We start from the raw sequence: 26,209 nt of genomic DNA, 5'->3' as shown, positions 1-26,209 counted from the left end.
CCAAACTAGTTTCATTATGTTTTAATAAAATTGCTTTTCATGTATGTATATAGTAGAATAAAGCTACTTCTACCATTTCATCTGGAAAAAGGTTTTTGTGTTCACTATGCTTCATGCAAGAAAAAAAAAATTTTAAATCTGGTTGGCTGTAGTGTGGGCAGAGCCATAGTGGGTTAGGCGAGACATCTTGTGCATGCTGCTGGATGTGCATGAGCACTAGGGTACAGAAATGACCTAACAAAATACACAAGTGACATTTATTCATGCATTACAGAGCTTACATGCACCACAGATAGATCACCACACCCCATAGAATGTGTGCACATAAACCACAGCTACAGTTAGGTCATCAGAGGTCTCTTTACATCTAAGGTGCAAAATCTCTCCTGCATAGCAGTGTCATATCACGTGAAAGCTATTTATATTGCAACCATGGTATCTTCTTCCAATCGTGCAGGGTTTCAAGAGAGGTCATTATTAAGTGTGATTTATGTGCCAGCAGTTCAGGGCACAAATTACAAGATAATTTTAAAGTGGCACCCTCAACTCTGCTAAGCAATGTAGGACAGGTCCTAATCCGAGGGGGAGGAGTTTCTTCTTTTTATCCGACAGCCTCCTTCAGCAAGCTCTGTGCCACAACAGTACGAAGAAAACAACTGCTGCACTAAATGCCCAAACAGAACAGCTGTACAGCCTCGTCCACTCTTAGGGTGAACACGGCTCACCGTGGCCGCGCTCCGCGGGGCGCCAGTGCGTCCGGCGCGGCGGCGCATCGAAGTGAAGCGGCGCAGGCGCACACGGACCCAGGGGAGGTGCTTCGCGTCGTCTGCTACAGCGCTGGAGCACATCGCTTCTTGCTTTGCTGTGAAGTACACTTCGCTACACTCAGGTGACTGAGTGCCTGAGGCGGCTTTGCGAGAAGCAGCACTTCACTAACTGGAGCATTTTCCAGCTGGTTCCGTCTACAGCTTGTGAACAGCCTGCTTAATCAATATACATAAACAGAAACAAGCTTCTCACCACATAAATCACTTAGCATGTTTTTTATAAGTGATGAGGGTAAAAATACAGTCATTTCTTTCACGCTCTTTATTAGGCTGGGGCGTAGAGGAGACGCTTGATAGTCGTGTCAGGGACGTCACCCAGCCTGAGGCTGTTCTTAATTTCTCGGTGGAGGACTGGTTTGCGGCAGCCACTGCAACAACGGTCATTCTTTGCCGGGCTTTACGGGGAGCACCCGCAATTGCTCCATGCTTCTTGTAAGCCTGGACGATTTTATTTACAGTTTTCAGTGGCCTTTTTGTCATCTCCGATATAACGCGTTGGGCATAGTTTTGTAGGCATAGATCTACGATACGGCGTCTTCCTTTTTCCAGTACCCGCGACATGGCTAGTTTCCAAAGTGCACCGGTGAAATGAAATTATCCTGCCCTGTTACAGCGTTTTTACCGCCGAAGTGCCATGGCAACCAGCAACTGAACAACATGCAGTTCATCATGCAAGTCGACGGAAATGCGTTTAATGGAAACATCTCTGGTGTCTTTCGATTTGGCGAGTCATCCCAGAATCTTTAACTCCGGAGCGGCCAGTCACTCAGTTGAGTAGTCATTGGCTGCACCGCATCATCATATTAAGCTAAGATGGAGTAGCACGACTTCAGCAAAAATAAAAAAAGGGGAGGGGGGGGGGGCTCGGCGGTTGATCGGGCTGACGCCCATGGTCAGTTAAAAAGTAGACTGGCTCGACCACAGCAATCTGGCTTGGGCCGGGCATAGCTTATACAAATGGCGAGCCCGTTTGCAGACCACCGGCATGCGGTGGGCAGACGACACCGGGCAGGCATCATGACCACCGGTTTAAATGGCCCCAAAAATGACTGTATTTTTACCCTCATCACTTGTAAAAAACATGCTAAGTGATTTATGTGGTGAGAAGCTTGTTTCTGTTTATGTATATTGATTAAGCAGGCTGTTCACAAGCTGTAGACGGAACCAGCTGGAAAATGCTCCAGTTAGTGAAGTGCTGCTTCCCGCAATGCTGCCTCGGGCACTCAGTCACCTGAGTGTAGCGAAGTGTACTTCACAGCAAAGCAAGAGGCGACGCGCTCCAGCACTGTAGCAGACAACGCGAAGCACCTCCCCTGGGTCCATGTGCGCCTGCGCCGCTTCACTTCGATGCGCCGCTGCGCCGGACACACTGGCGCCCCGCGGAGCGCGGCCACGGTGAGCCGTGTTCACCCTAAGAGTGGACGAGGCTGTACATTGACCAGTTTTATTAGATAGGCAGCGTAAAGATAATGAGGCTTTCATTCTTATGCTTCTTCGACACAGGCTTGGCATAATTTTTTTCGCCAAGATGTTTTGGAACAAGATGGCGCAAAGAGCTGCTCTTGGCACAATTTAGGACAACTGGTGTAGCTATTTCACCACTGACTGTTTCGCAGCACTCAGCTATTAAAGGAACCCTGAAACGATTTAGACAATTTTGTACTAACATACTGAGTCATTAAGGTCGGCCCTTCTGGTCATTAAGTGATGCATTTAAGCCCTCTGCATAAAGCATACAATTTATTATAAGGTTTTAAAAAATTTCCGACGATTACAATACTCCCTAATGCAAGATTTGAGCGCAGCTTTACATGTGTTTTCATTTTGCAATATATTGAGGCAAGAAATTTGAGACGGAAATCACTGCACTGACAGGCAGTGGGCAAGTGCTGTCAGTGCCTTCGCAGAGGGAGGGGCAGTATGGCAACGATAGCATGACGAGCAATATTGGAGCCAGCGGTGGAAGAAAAAGATGACAAACGCACAACCAGTGGCACAAGCGCATTCATGCAGTTATGCCGAGGCGAGCCAATGAGCCAGCTGTGGTATAAGACGACGACAAATGCGCAAGCAGTGGCATGTGCGCTTTTGCGCAGTTACATGGACACCGACGCTCAACCCAGGAACGGGCACATAAGAGCTGCGCTCTAAAATGTACATCGCTACTGATCGCAGCACACCGCTCTCTTCAGTTTTTAGCTGCCACTGACCAAGTGACACAAGGTGGCCATATGACACCAGTAAGGCGAGCTATCCGATTGGCTGCCCAGGGCGTATGGTATGGTATGGAGAACTTTATTGGGTCCTGAAGGTCAACCGTACGTTGACGCGGGCCGCTCCCACGTTGGGACTGTCAGGCCGAGCCCTACAGCCACATCGCGGGCCTTCTGGACTGCCCATAAGTGATCAGAGAGTGATTCACTGTGTAGCATTTGCCGCCACCATTCTTGTTCCTTGTCACAGTCTGTGAAGACCGCGGGGCACTACCAAAGCATGAGTTCAAGAGTAATGTCCAGGGCGTGTCATCAATAATTTTTTCAATTTTATGGTGAACAAGTGCTGTTAGCAATAGTTGCAATGTTAGTTCATTAATTTCTGCAAAAAATAAGTAACAGAAAAAGAATGCACAAGGACAATTTATCACTACACTCAAGCACTCCCGGCACACAGCAATTGTCATGTGCTTGTGTTACAATGTGCTCCATGTTGTGTGAGCTGCACGGTCTGTGTTGTTCTTTATCTATCTTCACGAGCACCATGGTCTGCCCTAGCGTTATGGGCTGCAAATGTAGCAATCGGTGACATGTGAAGCTGCGACATCATGTCCCTCTGCAAGGCAAACATGCAAGCGGAGTGCCTGCAGTGCTGGTTGTCGGTATCAGCACCAGTATCTACACGTTTGAGGCCGTCACTTCACGCCGAAGGATTAATATATACAGTCGATAGTGGATATATCGAACTCGAATGGGATCGCGAAATAGTTCAATATATTGATAATTCGAAACATAAAATATGCGTGTCAAAAGCTTCTCTAACAACTCCACAAATCTCAAGGCAGTTTCCCGATCTCGTGACTAACGGGAGTTTACCAATCTGTGCCTCCAAGGCGCATAAGAAAACAAAAACACAGTGCGATGACCAGAGCACTTTATTTTGGAAGAAAAAAATGTGTGACCTTTGCTTGCTTATTCTTCTGCACTATCAAGTTCATTAAGCTGTCCTCGAGCTTGTTGACAGTGTCCAAATGAGAAAGGCCAGCTCCTTCCATTGTGCCACAACAGCGGCGAATGACGCTGAAAGCTGATGCAAGTTCAGCTGCAGTGCATGGTAGTTGGTCCTCTTCGTCGCAACCTTTGCCGGTGGAGTCTGCGTCCTCGTCACCCATGATGTCAGCCACAATCTTCGCATCAGCGCAATCCGCTACAGCTTGCATGCCATCGTCAGCGCTGACGAAATTGCGTGCTGTAACGCCACCTGGGATGGCGTCTGGGAATGCCAAGAGCTCGCGAAATTCGCTGTCCAGGCATCCAGCGTCATCGTCTTCACTGTCAAGACATCCGTCGTCTGCAGCTACCACAAAGCTACCACAGCTACCACAAAGGAATTCTGAATGCTGCGGCGACCGACGACTTTTTCTCACCAGCCTCCACCCGTCGAATGATGTCCGCCTTTGTTGAAAAATCCAAATTCTTGCGTTTTTTTGCGGCCATGGCTCCGGAACAGGTGCCAAAAGGGGAAAGAAAACGCACTTCACCACACGAGTCTCAAGCCTTCACGTTGGCCTCGTGAATAAAAGGAACAAAGCGAATCGAAAGACGCACCACTACGCGTTTCCGCACTATCGCAAGCCCAAGCTGCACTGACCTCGTTCGTCTTGCTGTGCCAGAGGTGTCAGCCAACCGAAACACAGAAAACGGGCACCTGCGGTCAGCGTGGTTTCTCCCTCCTGCTTCCCTTTCACACCCAATCGCACTCCAAGTGATCCTCGTCACGTGCCTTTTACCCACACGCCCCTTTCTCAGAGTGCGGTGCGGGATGCATGAGATCACGGGAACATCGCGAGAGCTTTGTGAGGAGAAGCGCACTTGCGGGGGTGGGATGCGATGGGAGAAGCGCACTTGCTGGGGTGGGGTATGGTGGGAGAAGCGCACTTGCCGGGGCGCAGCTCAGCACGGAGTTCAATACATCGACATGCCGGTGCACGGGAGTTCTATATACGCGAACAATAGCGCTATACTTTTGCATGAGATTCCCAAGGGGATTTTTCAACTGTTCGATATAGGCAATAACTCGATATATCCGGGTTCGATATATCCAGAATCAACTATACCACAATAGTGTTTCGCGTGTCCAGTATTTGGGTAAGCACAAGCGCAAGTGTACTGGGCTTGGGCGTTTTACGGTATGAACGGAGGCACCAACGCGAATGGACTGCGCAGTACACCGACCTGGTGGCACAGTGCTCAACCAAACACAGAACTAATATAGCAGTAATCAAGTGTATTCCGCTTTGCCGGTGGTATGAATTTTCAGCAGGAGCGTATAATCATAAACATGTTGTTTTTCTATATGTTTAAAATGTTTTACACTTGGTTACAGCAATATTAGTTAGCTCTTTGCTTGGCTGGTTAAGCTCCGCGCCACCAGGTGGCTGGACTGTGCATACCGGTCAGTCCGCTCACGTACGTCTACACTAAAGCTCCTTCACCACAGCAATAGTAGTATGGAGAATCCTTAGTTTACGCCTCCACCCATACATAAAGATGCCCAGCTAGCCTGTGGTTACTGGAATACCTGACACGCCCGGCACTGCAACAGAGAGCTTGCAACGCATGCTGCACCAGCTTTTACTTGACACCAATATTTCCGGGCTGGACTCTTTTCTTAGCCAGAGTCAGCCGTTTGAAATCCCCAAGCAGCGGTCACTGCGTTAAGACTAAACGCGCCACCACAACAGAGGCACAGCATGCGTCGGCATCCGACACACCCCGTAATGCAGCTCTCTTGATCGCGGGGATCCTCGAAGCCATCCGGGTCACGGCGATCCCTGAGCAATGGCGGACATCCTCGAGCCGCGGTGATGTCCGCCAGCAATTCCGACCCGGCAGGCCAACTGGACTGCATGAATGCAGAAGACTTGGAGCCTGAGCGCGTCATCAAGTCCTGCAACTGCCACCCCGGCCTGAGTGGAGCCGCCGACATATTCAATGATACATAGCCTCAGCCACCCGTGCCTCACACTCCATGGTACCGGGTGGTCAACACTCGCCGATGGAGGGTTGTTGCCGAGGAGTCCTCCAAGACACCACCCGCCCCATTCGACTCACGCGAACGTCGACACGGACCTGGCTAGCCGCGCCTGTCACACCTCCCCACAGGGGACCACAAAGTGGTTTTCCGAATAAGAGGAGGTATATCACTACAACAAGAAGCGGTCTTACCACTACGAGGCGCGATACAAACCGCACTCCAAGCCCCGCTGTCTTCGGCGGAGCACATACGAGTACACAAGGAACAGAACATTGCCCTGGTCAGCACCCCGGACCCTGACCTGGTGGAACAGCTGTGCCACATTCATACACTCCTGCTCGGCAGCAAATCGTATCAAGTCTCTGCATATGTGGCTTTTCCGGAAAACTCCTGCAAGGGGATAATCACAGGCGCCTTACCTATACCTACCGAGGAAGCCCTCATGAACGATACAGTCACCTACCCCCATGATATCAACATAATCCAAGCCCGACCCTTCGAAACGAATGGAGCATGCCTCTACACCTTTGAGGGCAGGCGAGTTCCCAGCTACGTATATTTTCAAGGCGCAGAATTTCGATGCAGACCTTTCCGCCCAGTAACCCAAGTGTGCCACTGCTGCCTCCGAACCGGATATCAACACGACATCTGCCCATACCCACAACGGTGGTGTGGGAACTGTGGCTTGCTTAACCCAGATGAACACCACAAAGGTTACCTTCCACACTGTCTTACCTGCGGATCCGATGACCATCCCACCATCGACTTTAGTTGCCCGACTCTTCAGAGGGGACCCGGGGCCCGAGCGGTGGAAGAGCGGCGCCAGCACCCAAAGGCACCCAATACGACTCCACCAAGGCAGGGTACCGAGGTAATAACGACAAACCAACAACCTGACGACATTCCTAAGAATGCCTGCAGCCAAGGACCTCACAGCACCGCCCGACCCAAGGAACCAGAAATATACCATGAAAAGAAAACCAAACAAGCACATGTTCAACCCCGAGTACCTCCTGCCATACGAACACCTGCGACACTACTCACAAACCACCCGCCACCCCCTCCTGTGCAGTGCGGCATTAGAAGTGATGCCACGTGGCCGGCACTCCCACAACAAGAACCCACCCATGCGCCTGGCTTGGCGGCAAGTGAGGGTCTCAAGATTTCATCTGGTTTGGCGACCGGAGGGTGCCTGGCTCCAGACCCACAGCTGCAGCAATGGCAAGACCCCCTGACCGACACTGGTAAGTCACCCGTTGAGCAGGCCTCCCCAATACCACCCCACCCAGTGCCACCCCATGCACCAGTCCACTCACAACAGACCTGTGCGCACTATTTCCAAACCCCAAAATTCACACAAGGCCTTACGCAACTATGTAGTTCTAAAATTTGTAAGCAACAGCCTCGAGGCTGTTAAAACACAAATGATTAAGGAACATGAACAGGCTTTACAATGAGTGAAGACCGCGTTTAATCAATGCATCGGCAAAATAGAATCTGCAATTAATCCCCTCTTCGATTTGTATGCTCAATCATTCCCGACCCGTAAGCATAAACAGCCCAAACCTGTCGCCGCCCCTCACTCCTCAGCCCACGGAGGTGACCAGCCCACAGTTGGGGTTTTGACCCCTGTAACGACTCAACATGGCCAACTCCAATAAGCGACAGAATTCGAGTAGAGCGGGCTTACTTCCTCTACCCGGAAACCAAACTTCATCTGACCTAACCATATAGCAATGGAATTGTAGAAGCATCAAAAAAGAAACTTGCCCCATTGGCCGCATACATTCAACCCTTCCCGAAGCCGCCAGATATACTGGCCCTGCAGAAAACAGGGTCCGCATCTCTATCCTTGCAGAGATATCACGTGGCCTCTGTAACGTCGTGTACCGCTATTCTTATTAACAAAACCCTCACCTTCATAGGCCGAACCCCTACCGGGGTCCTTCAGAAGGAAGAAACGAGTTAACAGCTCTGGAGATGATCCCGTCCAACCCCACATCGGAAAAAGGACTGTTGGTTATCAACATATTGTCACGTAGTAGTGAGGGTGAAGAAGGCAGCCAAACTGTGATTATAAAAACTGGCGTTTTATTGGGCGAACTTGTGCCCTCAAAAGCAGGCTATACTGAAAGAACAACGGTAGCGGCAAACACACTCGGCGACCGTCGAAATCTGATCAGCGGGTTAAGAACGTCGGCTTTTATACAGCAGTCGTCGGATGTTCCAGACTAATCGTTGGGACCCGCGTGCCTTCCACAAAATTCTACACCATTCGCCTCAGGCGATGAAATCAGATAACACAAGGTTCGGCGACAACAGACAGTGGATAGAAGCATCGATAACTTTCCATAAACTTCGAATACATGCAGGCGCATCCCGCGCTGTGCGATAACATTTGTTAGGCGGCGAAACGTTTTCGTCCGATAAAAATAAGTACATGTGTCAATATACAGTCCCCCTAAAGATAAGGGCACAAGGTTACCGGAAATTCTTGCTCAAACACGCTATACACATCGAATCATAGTGGCCGACTTTAACGCCCGCGATCAGCATGGGGTTATATCAATAACGCACCGAAGGGCAACCTTATACATAACACTATGATGCACCATGAACTTACTTTAATCACAGACCCTACTATACTATACCTGCCTGGTGATTGGAAACACGCCCAGGTTACTCTTATTCCCAAAAAGAGTAAATCCTTACTGCTTCCGAATTTACTACCTATCTCGTTCACGAGTTGTGTAGGCAAGCTTTTTGAGCACGTGATTGCCCGGCAACTACAACCACACTTAGAAGCTAAGTATTTCTTCCCCAACACTGTTTGGCTTCCGCCCCAATCTATCGGTGCAGGATGACCTCCTGCATATTAAAGAGACCTTATTAAATCACAAACGATGGACGGCCCGCACTAGAGCCATCCTAGCATTAGACATACAAAAAGCTTTTGACAACATAGGACATGACCATATCCTCAGGACCCTTGCCACCACAGGTTGCGGCCGTAGGATCTGGCAGTATGTCTAAGCTTTTTTGGAAAATCCCACCACTGAGATCAGATTAGGTCCACTCACATCGGCCGCTTTTGCCCTCCCAAACAGGAGGGGCACACCCCATGGAGCAGTCTTATCACCACTATTAATTAACGCAGTTGTGGCCCCACTCGCCAGAGAGCTTGCTGATATCACTAAATTGCACCCCGCTTTTTATGCTGATATGACCCCATGGGTGTCACAAGGCTCTATTGAGGAGGCCCAAGATGTCCTACAAACAGCTATCAACGTTATCGAACAGCATATTAGCATAATGGGGCTCTTCTGCTCGCCAGAAAAATCCAAATTGCTCACTATTAAGCCCTACAAGTCCGACCCAGGCATAGACCGGTTCATACACGGTCAACAAGTGCCTAAGGTACATCGAATCAGGATCCTGGGTCTGCCCATCCAATCTAACCTAGATGCGGGTTCTACACTGAACCTCCTCGATAAGCAAATAAAACAAATCTCAGGACTGGTTCGCCGGACTGCGTCGCGCAATCACGGTCTGTCTGAAAAGGACACCATGCAAATGACTGAAGCTTTGGTGGTCAGTCGTCTCACCTACCACCTCCCGTATCACCACCGCACTCAAAAACAAATGGATCAGACTAATTGTCTAATCAGGCGGGCGGTTAAGACCGCACTGAGGCTGCCGATGCACACTAGCACTACCCGCCTCCTACAGACTAGTCTCTATAATACCGTCCAGGAAATCATAGAGGCACAGAGGAGTAATCAACTTCTGCGCCTCACCCGAACACCCACTGGGCGAAACCTACTCCTAACTCTGGGGTGCGAGCGAAGCGGCACGATCCCGATAGAAGAGCCGTGGTTTCCCATTCCTGTAAGACTCGCAGCTAACATGCAACTCAAACCATTGCCACAAAACATGAATTCGCACTGCTATCCAGGCCGATGTAAGGCGCGGGCTGATTACTACACCCGACGTTATCAAAATCACGAAGGCGTCCTTTATGTCGACGTCACAGTCGGTCCGCTCAAAGGAACGGTCACGGCGGCTGCCACGACGGAGGAAGGACACATTAACATCTCTGCCTCGATTAAAACAGTGCGCACCGACATGGCTGAGGGAGTCGCATTAGCCCTAGCAGTGGTGCATGCAGCTGCGGATTCTACCATTACAGAAATCTGCGCAGATTCCCAAAGTGCATACCGTTACTTCCTTTAAGGCGTAGCACCTAAGACGGTCCCACACATTTTACAAAACGTCCCTTCGCTTCCCCACCCGGTGATTATCACATGGGTGTCTGGGCATGAGTGTGTCCCCGGGAACAAGCGCGTTAATGCACATGTCCGAGGCCTTTTCCTCCGGACCCTGGATGATCACTCACCCAACCCCATGGAAAAACCAGGAGAAGAGATCTGCCCCTACCACCAGATTATCACGTATTACAGGAATGGTAGACGAGATTTACCTCCCCGTCACCATTCCCTTACCACCCATCAGAGTTCAATCTGGCGCCAGATCCAGACCAAAGCATTTATTTCTTCCAATGTGGCACGTTTATTTTACCCTGGTCACTATAATCCGCATTGTACCACCTGCCGAGCACCCTGGGCAGATCTTTTCCACTGTTTGTGGAGCTGCCCCATGCCCATGGTGGTAGAGCCTATTCCCAACCCTTCCCTCGTGGGAAGCCGCTCTTCAGGTCACTTGCTCGGATGACCAGTTCTGGCTGGTGGACCGCGCTTGCCTAGAAATGTTGGCTAGGACGCTCCCGAACATCAAGGGGCCCAACCACATTTAAATAGATGCAATAAAGTTTTATCCATCCAGAGCCAGTGAAGGCGGAGCTTAGCCCCAATCACTTGGCGAACAAGTTGAGGAGAAAAAACATGGCTATGGAGAAGGGTAACTTGTAATTTTCCATAACTCTCTTAATACGAGATGCTTCACACAAATTGTGGTGCATATGTTTTACTGTAGCTGTACCCTACATGTCTACAAAATTTGTCCGAACCATTTGAGGGACCCTTCAATAAGTGAGGCCACAAATTTGTGCAATTTTGGGCTCTCTCTATAGCTTCTATGCAGTCTTCCTTTTTATTTGTGAAGCAGCCCATGAGCACGCTCTGGAAAAAGCCAGGTTGGGACATGTATCATTAAGGAATGCCAAAAAAGTTGTATGTCCCAAGATCTCCACTCATCCCACTAAACATGTCCCCGCAATGTGTACAGAGTTCTGCTTAGTGTCTGTACTGAAAAATACTTACATCTCCTTCTGGTCAGCATTAGGCACTGCAAATTAGTCCTATTTAAGCAAATTATATCTTTTATTATGTGCCTTTTTTGGTGCTGCTGTACACATTAGTTAACATTTGTTCAGCTCTTTTCTTGAAGTATTTCAGCTATAAATTCCTGCAGTCACCAAAGATGATGCAGAAAGTGTTTGTAGGGGACATGTATTACATGGGTAGTTAAGCATTAGATAAGGTACTTCGCTTCATTTCCTACAGGTTAGAGAACTAGCATGCAACTTTTAAGAATCCAACGGAGGAGAATATTTTTTGTTTGCATGAAGGGGGGTGGGGGCGACGGATAATGCGGTAATGCATTGGACAGCCGTCATAGGGTACCACATATTTTTTTTTGTCTTGTTGATCAACATTAGTTACAGCAAACATGAAAATGCTGAAAATTTAGATGGCACTGAATGTGGGCAAAAGTTAGCAAGAAATGAAAGAAAAAATATCACCATTTGAAAAACACATTTTTAACAACACGATTCTGATGTTTTACGCGCCATAACTATGACCTGATTATGAGGTATACTGTGATAGGGGATACCAGTATAATTTTAACCACAGTACACAAGCATATTTTGTATCCCCATCGAAATGTGGCTGCCTCGCCCAGGGTCGAACCCATGACCTCGTGCCCAGCAATGCAATGCCACAGACGCTGAGCTATCCCAACGGATACAAATGCATCTTTGGGCCCTGCATGCATATTTCAGTGCAAACCAGCATGTCAAGTCCTAATAAGCATGCCTTGTGTATGGTTAAAGAAAAAGGAGGGGTGGGGGTTAAGCAGTCTCTCGCAACAAGTACACATACAATGCTATAACATTTTTTAAAAAGACATTTTTCGTGTGTTTGTGATACGTATTCTTCTTGTACACTTCTGATTATTTTTACTACCACAATAATCTTATTCGTCTTGTATTATCTTTTGTGATTATTGTTTATCAGTTCCCAATTTTTGTTTTCAGCTTACTACTCACTTATTACATCTGTATGCGTTACTGCACCACCACCCCCCTATGTAATGCCCTCCTGCGAGAGGGCCTTTAGGGGTATTCTGAATAAATAAATAAAAAATTAATAAAAAGTGCACTACCAAATGTGCTCATCACAAAAGGAGCAGCAGCATAGGTTGGCTGCGAGAAGGCAATAAAAATACCTACCTTCTCAAGAAGTGCAGGCGAAATCAGCTCTGGCAATTCCTTATGCACTCGACTGGCAAGCTTCGTTAGTATATTGCCCATTACAGGAGCACCCATAATAAGACCCATGTCACACGTGTTCAGGACATCCTGAAAGCAATTACAGGGATGTTAACAGCCTACTACTACTTATAATACACAACTTTTAAGCCAAAAGAGAAATCAGGTTATCATTATTTTGGGATATTTGATGAAGATGTTTCAAAGAAACAAAAATTCTTTCATGTTCAAACCCTGGGTGCCATTTTATGTAATACAAATAAGCTAAGAGGAAGCTTCAACTCAGGCCTGACTCCGCTTTCACTATATGTTGTCATGCTGTAGTGCTGATGAAGAACTAGACAGTGCCAAAACTCGGAGTCATGATTCAAACTTTTTTATTTGATGAACTTGTGCCAAGAATACAAGTAACACTAAAAGCACAACGACAGCAACAAGCAAAGTCGGTTTTCAAAATTTGAACTCAAGAGTCATGTGACTTTGCCATTTCTACATGTATCACAGTGCATTCCAGAACAATTGCTCGTGCTCGCTTACATTCAAGAATGGACAACAGCATTTGCATCAAACATGCAATGTGATCAGACAAGACTCTACGACTAAAGAATCCACGACAGCTTTAAAGAATTTTCAGATACAGTAGGCGCATCGAGCACCTACTGCATCTTATCGATAGCAGTGGCAATCCGGTGAAAAATGGTCACCATTCCGAAGCAACACAATGTATGCATAATTTAGGGTGTCCCACGCAACTCAAGCCAAACATTAAAGATATGCAAATGTCACGTAGCTGGACAGAACCAAGGTAATGTTGATTGCCTTCACTTGGAGATACACAGATTGTTTTTACCATTCTGCTTAATTATATTAGTCTTAAAGGGACCCTGAAACGCTTTTGACGATTTCCTACAAACGTACTGAGTTGTTAGAGTAGGTCCTTCTGATCATTAATTGACACATCTAAGTGCTCTGCGTAAAGCATGTAATTTATTATAAGGTTTTAAAAATGCACATCGCTGCCGATCGCAGCACACTGCTCGGCGGAATTTTAAGCCGCCCCTACCCATATGACCGAAATCACCCATATGACGTCAGTGGGGCGAGCTATCCGATTGGCTGACCAGGGCGCGTGATCGACAATTTTTCCAACTTTATGGTAAACAAATGATCTTCGTAATAGTTGGAATGTTAGTTAATTTGTTTTCATAAAAAGAAAGTAGCATAAAGAGAATGCACGAGAACAATTTTTCAGTACACTTAAGCACTTCCGGCGCACAGCAAGTGTCGTCTACTTGTGTTGCAACGTACTCCATTTTGACGAGAGCTCCGCGGTCAGAGTTGGTCTCAGTCTTTTCGCGAGCACTATGATTCGACTTTGTTGCCTTGTGGGCTGCAAACGTAGCGACTGGCAATATGTCAAGCTGCGACATCGTGTCCCTCTGCAAGGCAGCGTACGAGCGAACTGGCTGCTGCGCATCGGACTGCCGCTATCCGATCGGCGCCAGGATTTGCGCGTTTGTGGCCGTCACTTTACACCTGAAGTTTACTAATGGAAAAGCGTTTCGCGAGTCCCGTATTAGGGCAAACGTAAGCGCAAAGGGACAGGGTCTGGCCGCTTGACTGTGCCGTAACGGGATGAGCCGAGATGAGCAGAAAGGCAAATGTGAATGGTCTGCACGGTGCAGCCACCTGGTGGCATAGAGCTCAACCATACACAGTAGCAGCAACGAAGCGTATTCTTCTTTGCTGCTGGTGCGTATTTTTCGCAGGAGTGTAATCATCAACACGTTGTTTTTATAAATGTTTAAAATGTTTTACACTTGGTTAGAGCAATATTAGCGCTTTGTTTGGCTGGTTAAGCGCTGCGCCAACAAGTGTCTGGACCATGAACCGATCAGGCCGCTCACGTACGTCTACGCCAAAGTTCCTTCATCAGCTTGAGTTTATGCCTCCAGTCATTTGTCGAAATGACCAGCTTGCCTGTGGTTAACGGAATACCAGACACGTTCAGCGCTACGACAGAATGCTCGCAACGCACGCTGCTTTGATAGCTCTCGCTTGTGGTCGACAGCCAAGCGGCTAGCGGAGAGGTTTCGCGCGGGCGGGGGCGGGCTCCAAAACAACCGGAAGTGGACGATGTGACGTCGCATCGTGACGCAGGACCAGTGAAGGCGGAGCTTAGCCCCGCTCGCTCGGCGAACGAGTTGAGGAGGAAAAGCATGGCTGGGGAGGAGGGTAACTTCTAATCGCTTGTAGCTCCATTAATACGTAACGCTTCACTTAAATTGTGGTGCGAGTGTTCTACTTAAGCTGTACCCTACGCGTCTACAAAATTTGTCCGAACCGTTTCAGGGGCCCTTTAATGAATTAACTTCTCAAATATTACAATTAGTTGAAAAGTGTCAATGAGAAAATTGCAGATTTATAGATTTAAAGACTGATTTAAAGATTTTATTTTGGTTTGGACGAGGGAAACCTGCATCTAAGCGTCAGCCAACATTGTTTTTTTTTTATCTCAAGCTCCTTCAAAGTGGTGGCACGCTTCCTTTCCTGTTCGTTCCTCAATGTGTAGGTCCTTTTTGCTCTCGTACTTCTGCCGCGTTTGCCCCACGGACCATTTGAAGCATCCTCTTGGATAGTTGTACAGTAAACGTCCAATTTTTCGCATTCCCTAGGGACCACGAAAATGTCCGAAAAACCGGGCATTTCGAAAATGGGAGGATGACAAAAAAATTGAACATATGTCTTTTACCGACCTTGAGGGCTCAAAATTACCACAGACACATGCGAAAAAGCTCTGATGGACTGCCTGTACACTTAGTAGGCATATCGGTGCTCGTACTGTGACAGGAGACGGCGGGTGCACGCGTGTATAATTAAGGAATACGTACCGTGTCCCGTGACAATTGCCCCTTCCCACGCTTGTTATGCTTCACCGCGTAATAGTTCTGTACAGAGGCAAAGCGGACTTTCGGGATCTGGCATTATGCAACACGTCGTACTTTCCGAGCTCTGAAACCAATCGCCAGGACCAGAAAGGCAGAAAAAAAATTAAATTATGGGGTTTTTTGTGCCAAAACTACTTTCTGATTATGAGGCACGCCGTAGTGGAGGACTCCGGAAATTTTGACCACCTGGGGTTCTTTCATCATCAGCCTGGTTACACCCACTGCAGGGCAAAGGCCCCTCCCATACTTCTTCCAACTACCCCGGTCATGTACTAATTGTGCCCATGTTGTCCCTGCAAACTTCTTTATGTCATCTGCCCACCTAACTTTCTGCCGCCCCCTGCTACGCTTCCCTTCCCTTGGAATCCAGTCCGTAACCCTTAATGACCACCGGTTATCTTCCCTCGTCATTACATGTCCTGCCCATGCCCATTTCTTTTTCTTGATTTAAACTAAGATGTCATTAACTCGTGTTTGTTCCCTCACCCAATCTGCTCTTTTCTTATCCCTTAATGTTAGAACCATCATTCTTCTTTCCATAGCTCTATGCGTTGTCCTCAATTTAATCGGTAACCTTTTCGTAAGCCTCCAGGTTTCTGCCCCATACGTGAGTACTGGTAAGACACAGCTGTTATATACTTTTCTCTTGAGGGATAGTGGCAACCTGCTGTTCATGATTTGAGAATGCCTGCCAAACGCACCCCAGCCTATTATTCTTCTGATTATTTCAGTCTCATGATACGGATCCGTGGTCACTACCTGCCCTAAGTAGATGTATTCCCTTACCACTTCCAGTGCCTCGATACCTATCGTAAACTGCTGTTCTCTTCAGAGACTGCTAAACATTACTTTAGTTTTCTGCAGATTAATTTTTAGACCCACCCTTCTGCTTTGCCTCTCCATGTCAGTGAGCATGCATTGCAATTGGTCCCCTGAGTTACTAAGCAAGGCAATATCATCAGCGAATCACATGTTACTAGGGTAGTCTCCATTAACTCTTATCCCCAATTCTTTCCACTCCAGTCTTCCCACTCTTCCCACCTCCTGTAAACACACTGTGAATAGCATAGGAGAGACCGTATCTCCCTGCCTGATGCCTTTCTTTATTGGGATTTTGTTGCTTTTTTTATGGAGGACTACAGTGGCCGTGGAGCCGCTGTAGATATCTTTCAGTATTTTTTACATATGGCTCGTCTACACCCCGATTCCGTAGTGCGTCCATGACTGCTGAGGTATCGACTGAATCAAAGACTTTCTCGTAATCAATGAAAGCTTTATGTAAGGGTTGGTTATATTCCACACATTTCTCTATCACGTAATTGATAGTGTGAATGTGGTCTATTGTTGAGTAGCCTTTACGGAATCCTGCCTGGTCCTTTGGTTGACGGAAGTCTAAGGTGTTCCTGATTCTATTTGCGATTACCTTAGTAAATACTTTGTAAGCAACGGACAGTAAGCTGATCGGTCTTTTTCAAGTCTTTGGTGTCCCCTTTCTTGTGGATTCGGATTATGTTAGTGTTCTTCTAAGATTCCAGTACGCTCGAGGTCATGAGGCATTGTGTATACAGGGTGGCCAGTTTTTCTAGAACAATGTGCCCACCATCCTTCAACAAATCTGCTGTTACGTGATCCTCCCCAGCTGCCTTCCCCCTTTGCATAGCTCCCAAGGCGTTCTTTACTTCTACCGGCATTACTTGTGGGATTTCAAATTCCTCTAGACTATTCTCTCTCACATTATCGTCGTGGGTGCTACTGGTACTGTATAAATCGCTATAGAACTCCTCAGCCACTTGAACTATCTCATCCATATTAGTAATGATATTGCCGGCTTTGTCTCTTAACGCATACATCTGATTCTTGCCTATTCCTAGTTTCTTCTTCACTGCCTCTAGGCTTCCTCCGTTCCTGAGAGCATGTTCAATTATATCCATATTATAGTTCCTTAGGTCAGCTGTCTTACGCTTGTTGATTAACTTAGAAAGTTCTGCCAGTTCTATTCTAGCTGCAGGGTTAGAGGCTTTCATACATTGACGTTTCTTGGTCAGATCTCTCGTCTCCTGCGATAGCTTACTGGTATCCTGTCTAACAGAGTTACCACCGACTTCTATTGCACACTCCTTAATGATGCCCATAAGATTGTCGTTCATTGCTTCAACACTAAGGTCCTCTTTCTGAGTTAATGCCGGATACCTGTTCTGTAGCTTTATCCAGGATTCCTCTAGTTTCCCTCTTACCGCTAACTCATTGATTGGCTTTTTATGTACCAGTTCCTTCTGTTCCCTCCTCAAGTCTAGGCTAATTCGAGTTCTTACCATCTATGGTCACTGCAGCGCACCTTGCCGAGCACATCCACATCTTGTATGATGCCAGGGTTAGCGCAGCGTATGAAGTCTATTTCATTTCTAGTCTCGCTATTCGGGCTCCTCCATGTCCACTTTCGGCTATCCTGCTTGTGGAAGAAGGTATTCATTATCCGCATATTATTCTGTTCAGCAAACTCTAATAACTCTCCCCTGCTATTCCTAAAGCCTATACCGTATACCCCCACTGACTTGTCTCCAGCCTGCTTCTTGCCTACCCTGGCATTGAAGTCGCCCATCAGTATAGTGTATTTTGTTTTGACTTTACCCATCGCCGATTTCAAGTCTTCATAGAAGCTTTCGACTTCCTGGTCATCATGAGTGGATGTAGGGGCGGAGACCTGTACGACCTTCAATTTGTACCTATTAAGTTTCACCACAAGACCTGCCACCCTCTCGTTAATGCTATAGAATTCCTGTATATTACTAGCTATATCCTTATTAATCAGGAATCCAACTCCTAGTTCTCGTCTCTCCACTAAGCCCCGGTAGCACAGGACGTGCCCGCTTTTTAGCACTGTATATGCTTCTTTTGTCCTCCTAACATCACTGAGCCCTATTATATCCCATTTACTACCCTCTAATTCCTCCAACAACACTGCTAGACTCGCCTCACTAGATAACGTTTTAACGTTAAACGTTGCCAGGTTCAGATTCCAATGACGGCCTGTCCGGAGCCAGGGATTCTTAGCACCCTCTGCTGCGTCACAGGTCTGACCACCGCCGCGGTCAGTCGCTTCGCGGCTGCTGGGGACTGAGGGCCGGGGTTTGATTGTTGTATTCATATAGGAGGTTGTGGCCAAGTACTGCACGAGGGTGGCCAATCCTGCTCTGGTGAGAGAGTGCGTTATCCGGTTCTGGTCACCGGGATCAGACCGCACTCCAGGCCTGTTTATGCAATTTTATCAACACGCGGGGTTTCTTTGTTTTTTTTCTTCAGTGGAAAATTCCGTGGCACCAGGATTCGAACCACGGTCCTCTTGCATGCGAGGCGGATACTCTATCTCTTCGCCACTGCAGAAGTTGCACGCCTCATTTAACCTACAGTGGTGCCTTCTTCGATCAGTCAAGGTCGACCAATCTGATCTTGGTTAAAGCGCACAGATGGCACTCAACTGGAAAGGCCTGGTAGTTTATTATGACCTGCACATGAGTGGCCATAAATAATAGAAGAGATTTTTTTTTTTTAAAGGGTCCCCATGCTGACAGTCATGGTGAAGCTATGCAATTCTCCGATATAGTGATAAACTATAAGAAAATAGATTTTAAAAAAGGAAAACGAAAAAGGAAGAGAACAGGGGATTTGAACTCGTGACCCTTGGATGTTGCCTGGAGAGATAGCTCAGTTGGTTGGTCCGTCAGGCCCCAGGTTACATTGAAGCGGCATAGCTCCTGTCCAGAGCCTTGTACTTCCGTGGAAAGAGACTGATGTTGTCTGCGTTGGCTGGAAGGCATACGTTCTTGCAAAAATGGCCGCTCGTCGATCAGAGGGAACTCGAGCGGCTCTAGAGACTAGGAAAAGGTTAAGCAGGTGCGAGGCTGGCGCGGCACGCTTAGCGTGGGAAGCTAGCCCGAGTAACTATACCAAGGTGTGCTGCTCACGAGAGCGAAATACCTATGTCTAATTATAATAACCCTAAGATGACTACTTTCGAAAAAAGAACGACCCAGAGGGCTGGTTGTACTACGAATGCTATGACTGATAATTTTATATATATATATTTTTTTTTCATTTATTTTTAACATGCACCTAAATCTAAGTACATGGGTGTTTTCGCATTTCACCCCATCAAAATGCGGCCACCAGGGCCTAAGATTCGATCCCGCGACCTCGTGCTCAGCAGCCCAACACCATAGCCACTGAGCAACCACGGTGGGTAGATCACAAACGTCAAAGCAGCTACAACTGGCGTTTCTGCGGTGATGGCGCCGGTTCGAGGCGGCGAGATACCCAAAATTTAAGGTAGTGGCTTCGACTAATGCCGTTTCGGACCAGCAGTCACAGCAAAAAGTCTGGACAATCGGACAGCGAAAGGTTCTTGCGTCCAAAATTTCAGACGTTCTTATACATTGACCCTATGGTATACGTGGTGGTGTGCGAAGCCGTCGGACGTCCGGAAGTCAGTCGTTGACTCTACAATGGCAACTCCTCCAGCCGTCGACACGGCGTCAACGACGATTCCTTACAATTCCTCTGTTTTACTCAAGCCAGCTAGCGTTATCGCGACCTTCGTTCCCGTTCTATAAGATTACAGCAAATTTTCCCTGATAGAAGCAAAAATTCCCTGAGTATTTCCAGACTATTCAAAATCCCTGAGAATTCCCGGTTTTCCCGGTTGGTAGACACCCTGAGCTTTTGCCCCTCTAAGCATGTTAGATATTAAAAGCTCGAAACCTAATTTCGAGCTTTTAACTACTGTCTTTTAACTGCAAAAGATTGCCACAATTGACCTTTAAACATAGACCAGACTCATGTAAGCCACTGTGCTCTAGAGCTATTAATTATAAGATTAATTCATTCTTGTTTATCAATTAGTTAATGTGTGATTACCACACATTTATCGATGTTTGCTGCCATCAATCATATGTTTGCAAAAAACATCATATCTGCTGCACATTCCTCAATATCTCTTCATCCATGAGAAAACTTGTATGTATTACTATCCACACAACCAAGTGAACATACAGAAATAAGAGAGAAACACTGCTTAGCAGCAATAAGTTACCTACAGTAAAGAAGTGCATGCTTAATTAGTAGCGTAGAAAGCTACATGAAGACACGGCCTTGACCAGATGAAGTGCTTAATTTCATTCATTGTTATCGCAATGCCAACCAATGTATTATTTAGCATTTTATGAATGCCTGCCTATTGTATGCTGAACCTGTACAGCTTCGGGGTAATGAAATTTCAAACTTATGCAATTCTAAGTGCAACTACCTGCACATTAAAAATATTATTTTCCTGTGTCATACTGCCATTATACCAATGTTTTTCAGCTGAAACTTCACTTTTGTAAATATACTGAATGTATATTCTTTGATGCTTCCAGTTGTGTTTCAAATTCAATGGATGGACTCACCCCAACAATCACACAAATAGACGGCATCGGTGGGACCAATAAATTAATTTGGTGTTATCACCTGTGTTACACTGGAGGCCACCTCACACCCAAGGTTCTGCTCTTAGTTGTACTTTAGTGAGCTGCCTTCTGGCTTCAGCGAAAGATGCCAAACTGTCAGTTGATTAAAAGTCCATCAAGCTCTCCCATAGTGATGCGACCAAAAATTGTACAATAAGAACCCATAGACATACATTTCATAAATAATGTACCTAAAAATTCAGTTCAGGGGTTTTACGTGCCAAAACCACCATCTGATTATGAGGCACATTGTAGTGGGGACTCCGGATTAATTTTGACCACCTGGGGTTCTTTATTCTGCACCTAAATATAAGTACATGAGCATGTTTGCATTCCGCCCCTATCACAACAAGACCGCTGCAGCCAGGATCAAACTAGCAATCTTTAGCTCGGCAGCATAACGCCATAGCCACTGAGTTACCGCGGTGGGTTCATAATAACGCACAAGTCTTTATTTTTGTAACAAATGCAAATATTATTCTGGAACCAAAACTTTTACTATTATATGGTTCTACAGTCACATTACATGCCCAGTATGTTGAATTGATAAACGTTACTGTAATTGCTCTTATATGGTACTGGCTATCGCACACAGTGCCTTCAATGTTCTATGCTACATTTACACTTTGAAGACATTAATTAAGTAGTAGCATTCCTCATTGTATAAGGTGCATTTATATGCAACTTTGATGGGTCTTAATTTCCTTTTGACAACACTTTTCGTCGCATTCAGTCTGTTATTGCGCAAACAAACATATTCGACGGCAAAAAAAGCCTGACAGATTCGAGCAAGCAAAACAAATATTCACACAGGTGTGTGCGTCTTAGGTTTTACATGTGAACCCCTAATCTTTCTGTTAGGTTGTTGCCAAGTGCTAAGTAAACACAGATAAGCACGGAACAAGTCCAAGTCTACGACCAGAAAACTGCAGTCCTGTCTCCTGAAGAAACAAAACGATGCACAAGGTAGTTAGGTCTGCGAGCAGCTGTATACAATGGCGTAACCTAGCCAATTGAGTGTAAAAAAAAAAAAGAAAAAAAAAACGGGGGGCGGGGGGGGAATGAACGCCTACTGGACATGCTATGGATACTAATGGCACGAATGAACATGCTCATTTGCGACATAGTGCCACATGGATTACACGAAACCAGCGTTGTGGCTCGCATACACACCTCTGTCGGTTTCGCCTGCCCAAGTTCACAGAGTGCTTTTAGTAAACTTCCGTAGCTGTACATCCGTCTCCAACGTGGTGGGACATCCTTCCAGTCACCTATATTTAACATCTCCCAGGACATGTCACAAATCGCCCTCGCACTTTCGAAGTTCTCTTGCAATGTCGTCACGTCTGAAAAGGGGAGACGAAGAAAAAATGAACTACAGATTTGGACAAAAAATAAACCCCAACACGTACCTTCGCAAGCGTGTGGATGATTCACAAACTTGACACAATCTTTCAGAAGATACATCACAGGATCCTCCTCGTCCTCAAAGTCATCGGCGACAAATGTCACAGGAAAGCCCAAATGTTTGTCAGCAAGGCTAACCATCTTTGCAATACGAAATCGGTATTGCACGAATTAGCGTCACGAAAGCAACAAATGGCAAAAATACGTCATGGGCATAAGTTTGATCCCACGAAAAGTGCGCACGACGATATCAGCAGATTCATCTTTCACCTACTAATCTGCAGCTCGTCCGCACTGGACTGCACATCACGGCGCTTCTAAATTTTGCTTTGCCGACTATTAATATGCAGTTACTATGTATTTTACTTTAGCATTAAGTTAAAAACTGGGACCTCGTCTGAAACTACAAAAGACACTACCAATCAACGTTACTAGATCAACGTATCTTGTAGCGATGTTCTGTGGTAGCGATGCTACCATAGAATAAAGAACAACTTTAGAGAAGGGAAACTGTACCTTTGGCAGTGGTTCGAAAATAAGCAGCGGCAGCGCATGGAACTAACTTTCGGGGACGCCAGATGACGTTGCTCAATCCGGAAGCGGAAGTGCAAACTTTTTTTTTTTAGCGCAAAATTTAATATGGCCGTTTTTTGCCGGTCGCGTACGCTGGTACGTGCCGTGCTTGCCCTGCAGGCTATGCGGCATGCCTCAATGCCTTCGCTGCCGCTTAGCTGGTGCGTTCTAATTGCCAAGAGCCTCTACTGACGCCCATACAAACAAGCCACAAGTGAGTGAACAGAACGCGCCACTTTATTGGCAGAAGACAAGCAGTGTACATCCTCGTGCAATAGCAGAAATAAAATTTGCATGTCGAGATACGCTGGAATCATTGACGCGAGCGCGTAAACGGCTCACCGTCGTCGTCGCACGTGGTGGTCAGGTTAACGAGCAAGAACCAGCAGCGGAAAAATATTGGACAGAGTGTGCCACTTATTTGCAGCGACAGTCGCCGTTAAAAATGCCCAAATTGCATTGCGAAGCAATCGGGAGACGCAGGCATCTGCTGCCGCAGCCTACACAGCGACATGGGCTACCCCAGATTTTAGCCGTTCCCTCCTTTCCAACCTGCACGTTTCTTTTCTTTCGGGGGCCGCTAATGTGTGGCTCACACTTGGTGTCTCACAATGTCTCGCTATGGACAAGTCGCTTTCGTGGGCATCGCCTCCATCAACTACTTTTGCGGGCCTTTCCACCCATGTAGCTATCAACTTCATACGCATCGGTCTATGTAAGCACGTATGCTGGTCTCCGTTCATGCCTAATCGCGGCCGAGAAAGGCCAGAGGCACAATATGCCCATTGCTGCAGCAGGAAAGCGCGAACGGGGAGCACGAATCACGGTGTGCGTAAATTGGGAGTCTATGTCGCTGTGCAGGCTGCAGGAGCGAATGCTTACTTCGAGAGACTGCTTCCCAGTGCAACCGACCAGGCCGCAATATTCTAAAAACATAACACTGCGACCATAACCAAGTGACATAACAGCAAAATTAAACAGCAATCAGTCACCGCATGAGGTTCAGACAATACATCATACATTGGCGACGAACCATATGGCAGCAGTGAGCATTCACATACACGGGTCTCTTAGGGTACATTGAGCTGCCTACCTACAGGCGTAGTGCCCGACTTCGTCGCACGTGGTGGTCTACTAACGAGCAACAACCAGCAGCAGAAACAGATTGGACAGAGTGTCCCACCTGTTTGCGGCGACAGTCGCTGTTAAAGATGAGCAATTTGCAGTACAAAGCAGTCGGGTGACGCAGGCATCTGCTGCCGCAGCCTACACAGTGACATGGACTACCCATCATTTTAGCATTGACACCTTTCCAGCCTGCATGTTTTTCTTTTGGAGGCCGCTAATGTGTGGCTCACACTTGGTGTCCCACATTGTCTCAATATGGACAAGTTGCTTTCGTGGGCATCACCTTCATCAGCCACTTTTGCGGGCCTTTCCACCCAACTTCATACAGGTCCGACCATGTAAGCACTTATGCTGGTCTCCGTTCATGCCTAATCGCGGCCGAGAAAGGCCAGAGGCACAATTTGCCCATGGCTGCAGCAGGAAAGGGTGAACGGGGAGCACGAATCACGGTGTGCGTAAATTGGGAGTCTATGTCGCTGTGCAGACTGCAGGATCAAATTCTTACTTCGAGAGGCTGCTTCCCAGTGCAACCGACCAGGCAGCAATATTCGAAAAACATAAAACTGCGACCGTAACCAAGTGACATAACAGCAAAATTAAACGGCAATCAGTCACCGCTTGAGGTTGACAATACATTATACATTGGCTACGAACCATCTTACAGGCATAATGCTTGCCTTTGTCACATGTGGTGGTCTGGTAACGAGCGACAACCTGCGGTACAAACAGATTGGACCGAGCCTTGCACCTGTTTGAACCAACAGTTGCCGTTGAAGATGAGCAACTTCCATTGCGAAGCAATCAGGTGACGCAGGCATCTGCTGCCGCAACCAACACAGCGACATGGACTACCCGGCATTTTAGCGTTAACTCCTTTCCAACCTGCACATTTATTTTCTTTCGGGGGCCGCTATGTGTGGCTCACACTTTGTGTCCCACTTTGTCGCAATGTGGACAAGTCGCTTTTGTGGGCATCACCTTCGGCAGCCATTCTTGCGGGCCTTTCCACCCATACGGCTATCAACTTCATACACTTCGAACCATGTAAGCACATATGCTGGTCTCCGTTTTGAGCAAATCATGGCCGAGGTAGGCCACAAGCACAATTTGCCCATGGCTGCAGCAGGCCAGAACGAACGGGGCGCACCAGTTACGATGTGTGTATACTGGGAGTCTATGTCGCTTTGCGGACTGCAGGAGCAAATGCTTACCTCGAGGGACTGCTTACCAATGCAACTGACCAGGCCCCCACATCTGTAACACAGTTACCATAACCAAGTGTGGCAGCAAAACCAGATTCTGCAATTAATCACTTCACTGTAGCTTGCACAAAGACCCAGGCTATCAAGGAAGAGGAGCAATCATCAACGAGACTAGGAATATGGAAAATGAGAAAGCTTGCATTCAAGAGAGAAGCCACTCTGCTCTGCAAGCATTGAAGGCTAAAAACACCAAGAAAAGTAAAATGGTGCATAGCACATGTGCATAGGTTAATGCAAGACGCATACCGATGCTGCATCAGCTATTTCAGGAGAGTAATTGCGCATGACAACATACACTAGAAGATACTGCTACAGATATGTTAGGCTGCTAGACAGTGACTGGTATTAAGTATCAGCGAAATATCCAAATATAAAGGTTGACCTTTATATTTGGATGAGGATGAATAACCTCTAACAAAAATGGGCAATGAGAAAGCTTGCATTTATAGAAGAAAAATTACACTTCGCACAAACGGAATTAACATGGCTTGGAAGCTGATTAAGGACGAACTGATGAAACTCAATCTTTTGGCCAGCGTCGTCCGTGCTTGGTCAGATGTTGCAGGTGCATCTGAAGACGAAGAATTTCTAGAAAGTCCTTTTTGAGTTACTTGGATGACTCAGCCAAATGTCCGTGCTGGTGGAATGGTGGCTGAAGCTCTTTGCAGTCTTAACACAGTCCTTTGCAGACTTGATATCTCATCCATATTCTTGTGCATGTGCTTCTTTGTTCTTGGTGTAAAAGCCTTGCAAATTCGGCTCCAGCCCCTTCCTGTTGGTGCAGATAGGAGCTCCTGTGATG

The 26,209-nt window shown here is 46.9% G+C and overlaps 1 protein-coding gene across 6 annotated transcripts in view; it reads right to left on the bottom strand.

Moving 5' to 3' along the window:
- LOC135906709 (lysine-specific demethylase 8-like) overlaps positions 1-22,941 on the bottom strand; it is a 99,628-nt gene extending 76,687 nt beyond the window's left edge. For 4 of the 6 annotated variants that reach the window (XR_010565810.2, XR_010565809.2, XM_065438289.2 and 1 more), the window contains exons 1-3: positions 22,450-22,940; positions 22,211-22,383; positions 12,550-12,678 (exon numbers count right to left, since the gene is read on the bottom strand). Coding sequence is in view for 4 of the 6 variants with exons in the window: in XM_065438289.2 (XP_065294361.1) it covers positions 12,550-12,678; positions 22,211-22,383; positions 22,450-22,585 (438 nt within the window). In the remaining 2 variants the exon portion in view is untranslated. Of the gene's footprint in view, positions 1-12,549; positions 12,679-22,210; positions 22,384-22,449 lie in introns of all 6 variants that reach the window. The other 2 variants (XM_065438291.2, XM_065438292.2) reach the window with 2 other exon arrangements.
- Positions 22,942-26,209: the final 3,268 nt, after the last annotated feature.

This window comes from Dermacentor albipictus, chromosome 1 (assembly GCF_038994185.2).
Source record: "Dermacentor albipictus isolate Rhodes 1998 colony chromosome 1, USDA_Dalb.pri_finalv2, whole genome shotgun sequence".
NCBI classification, from domain to species: domain Eukaryota; kingdom Metazoa; phylum Arthropoda; class Arachnida; order Ixodida; family Ixodidae; genus Dermacentor; species Dermacentor albipictus.
The sequence above is the reverse complement of the archived record's forward strand: the minus strand, read 5'-3'. Positions and strand labels throughout refer to the sequence as shown.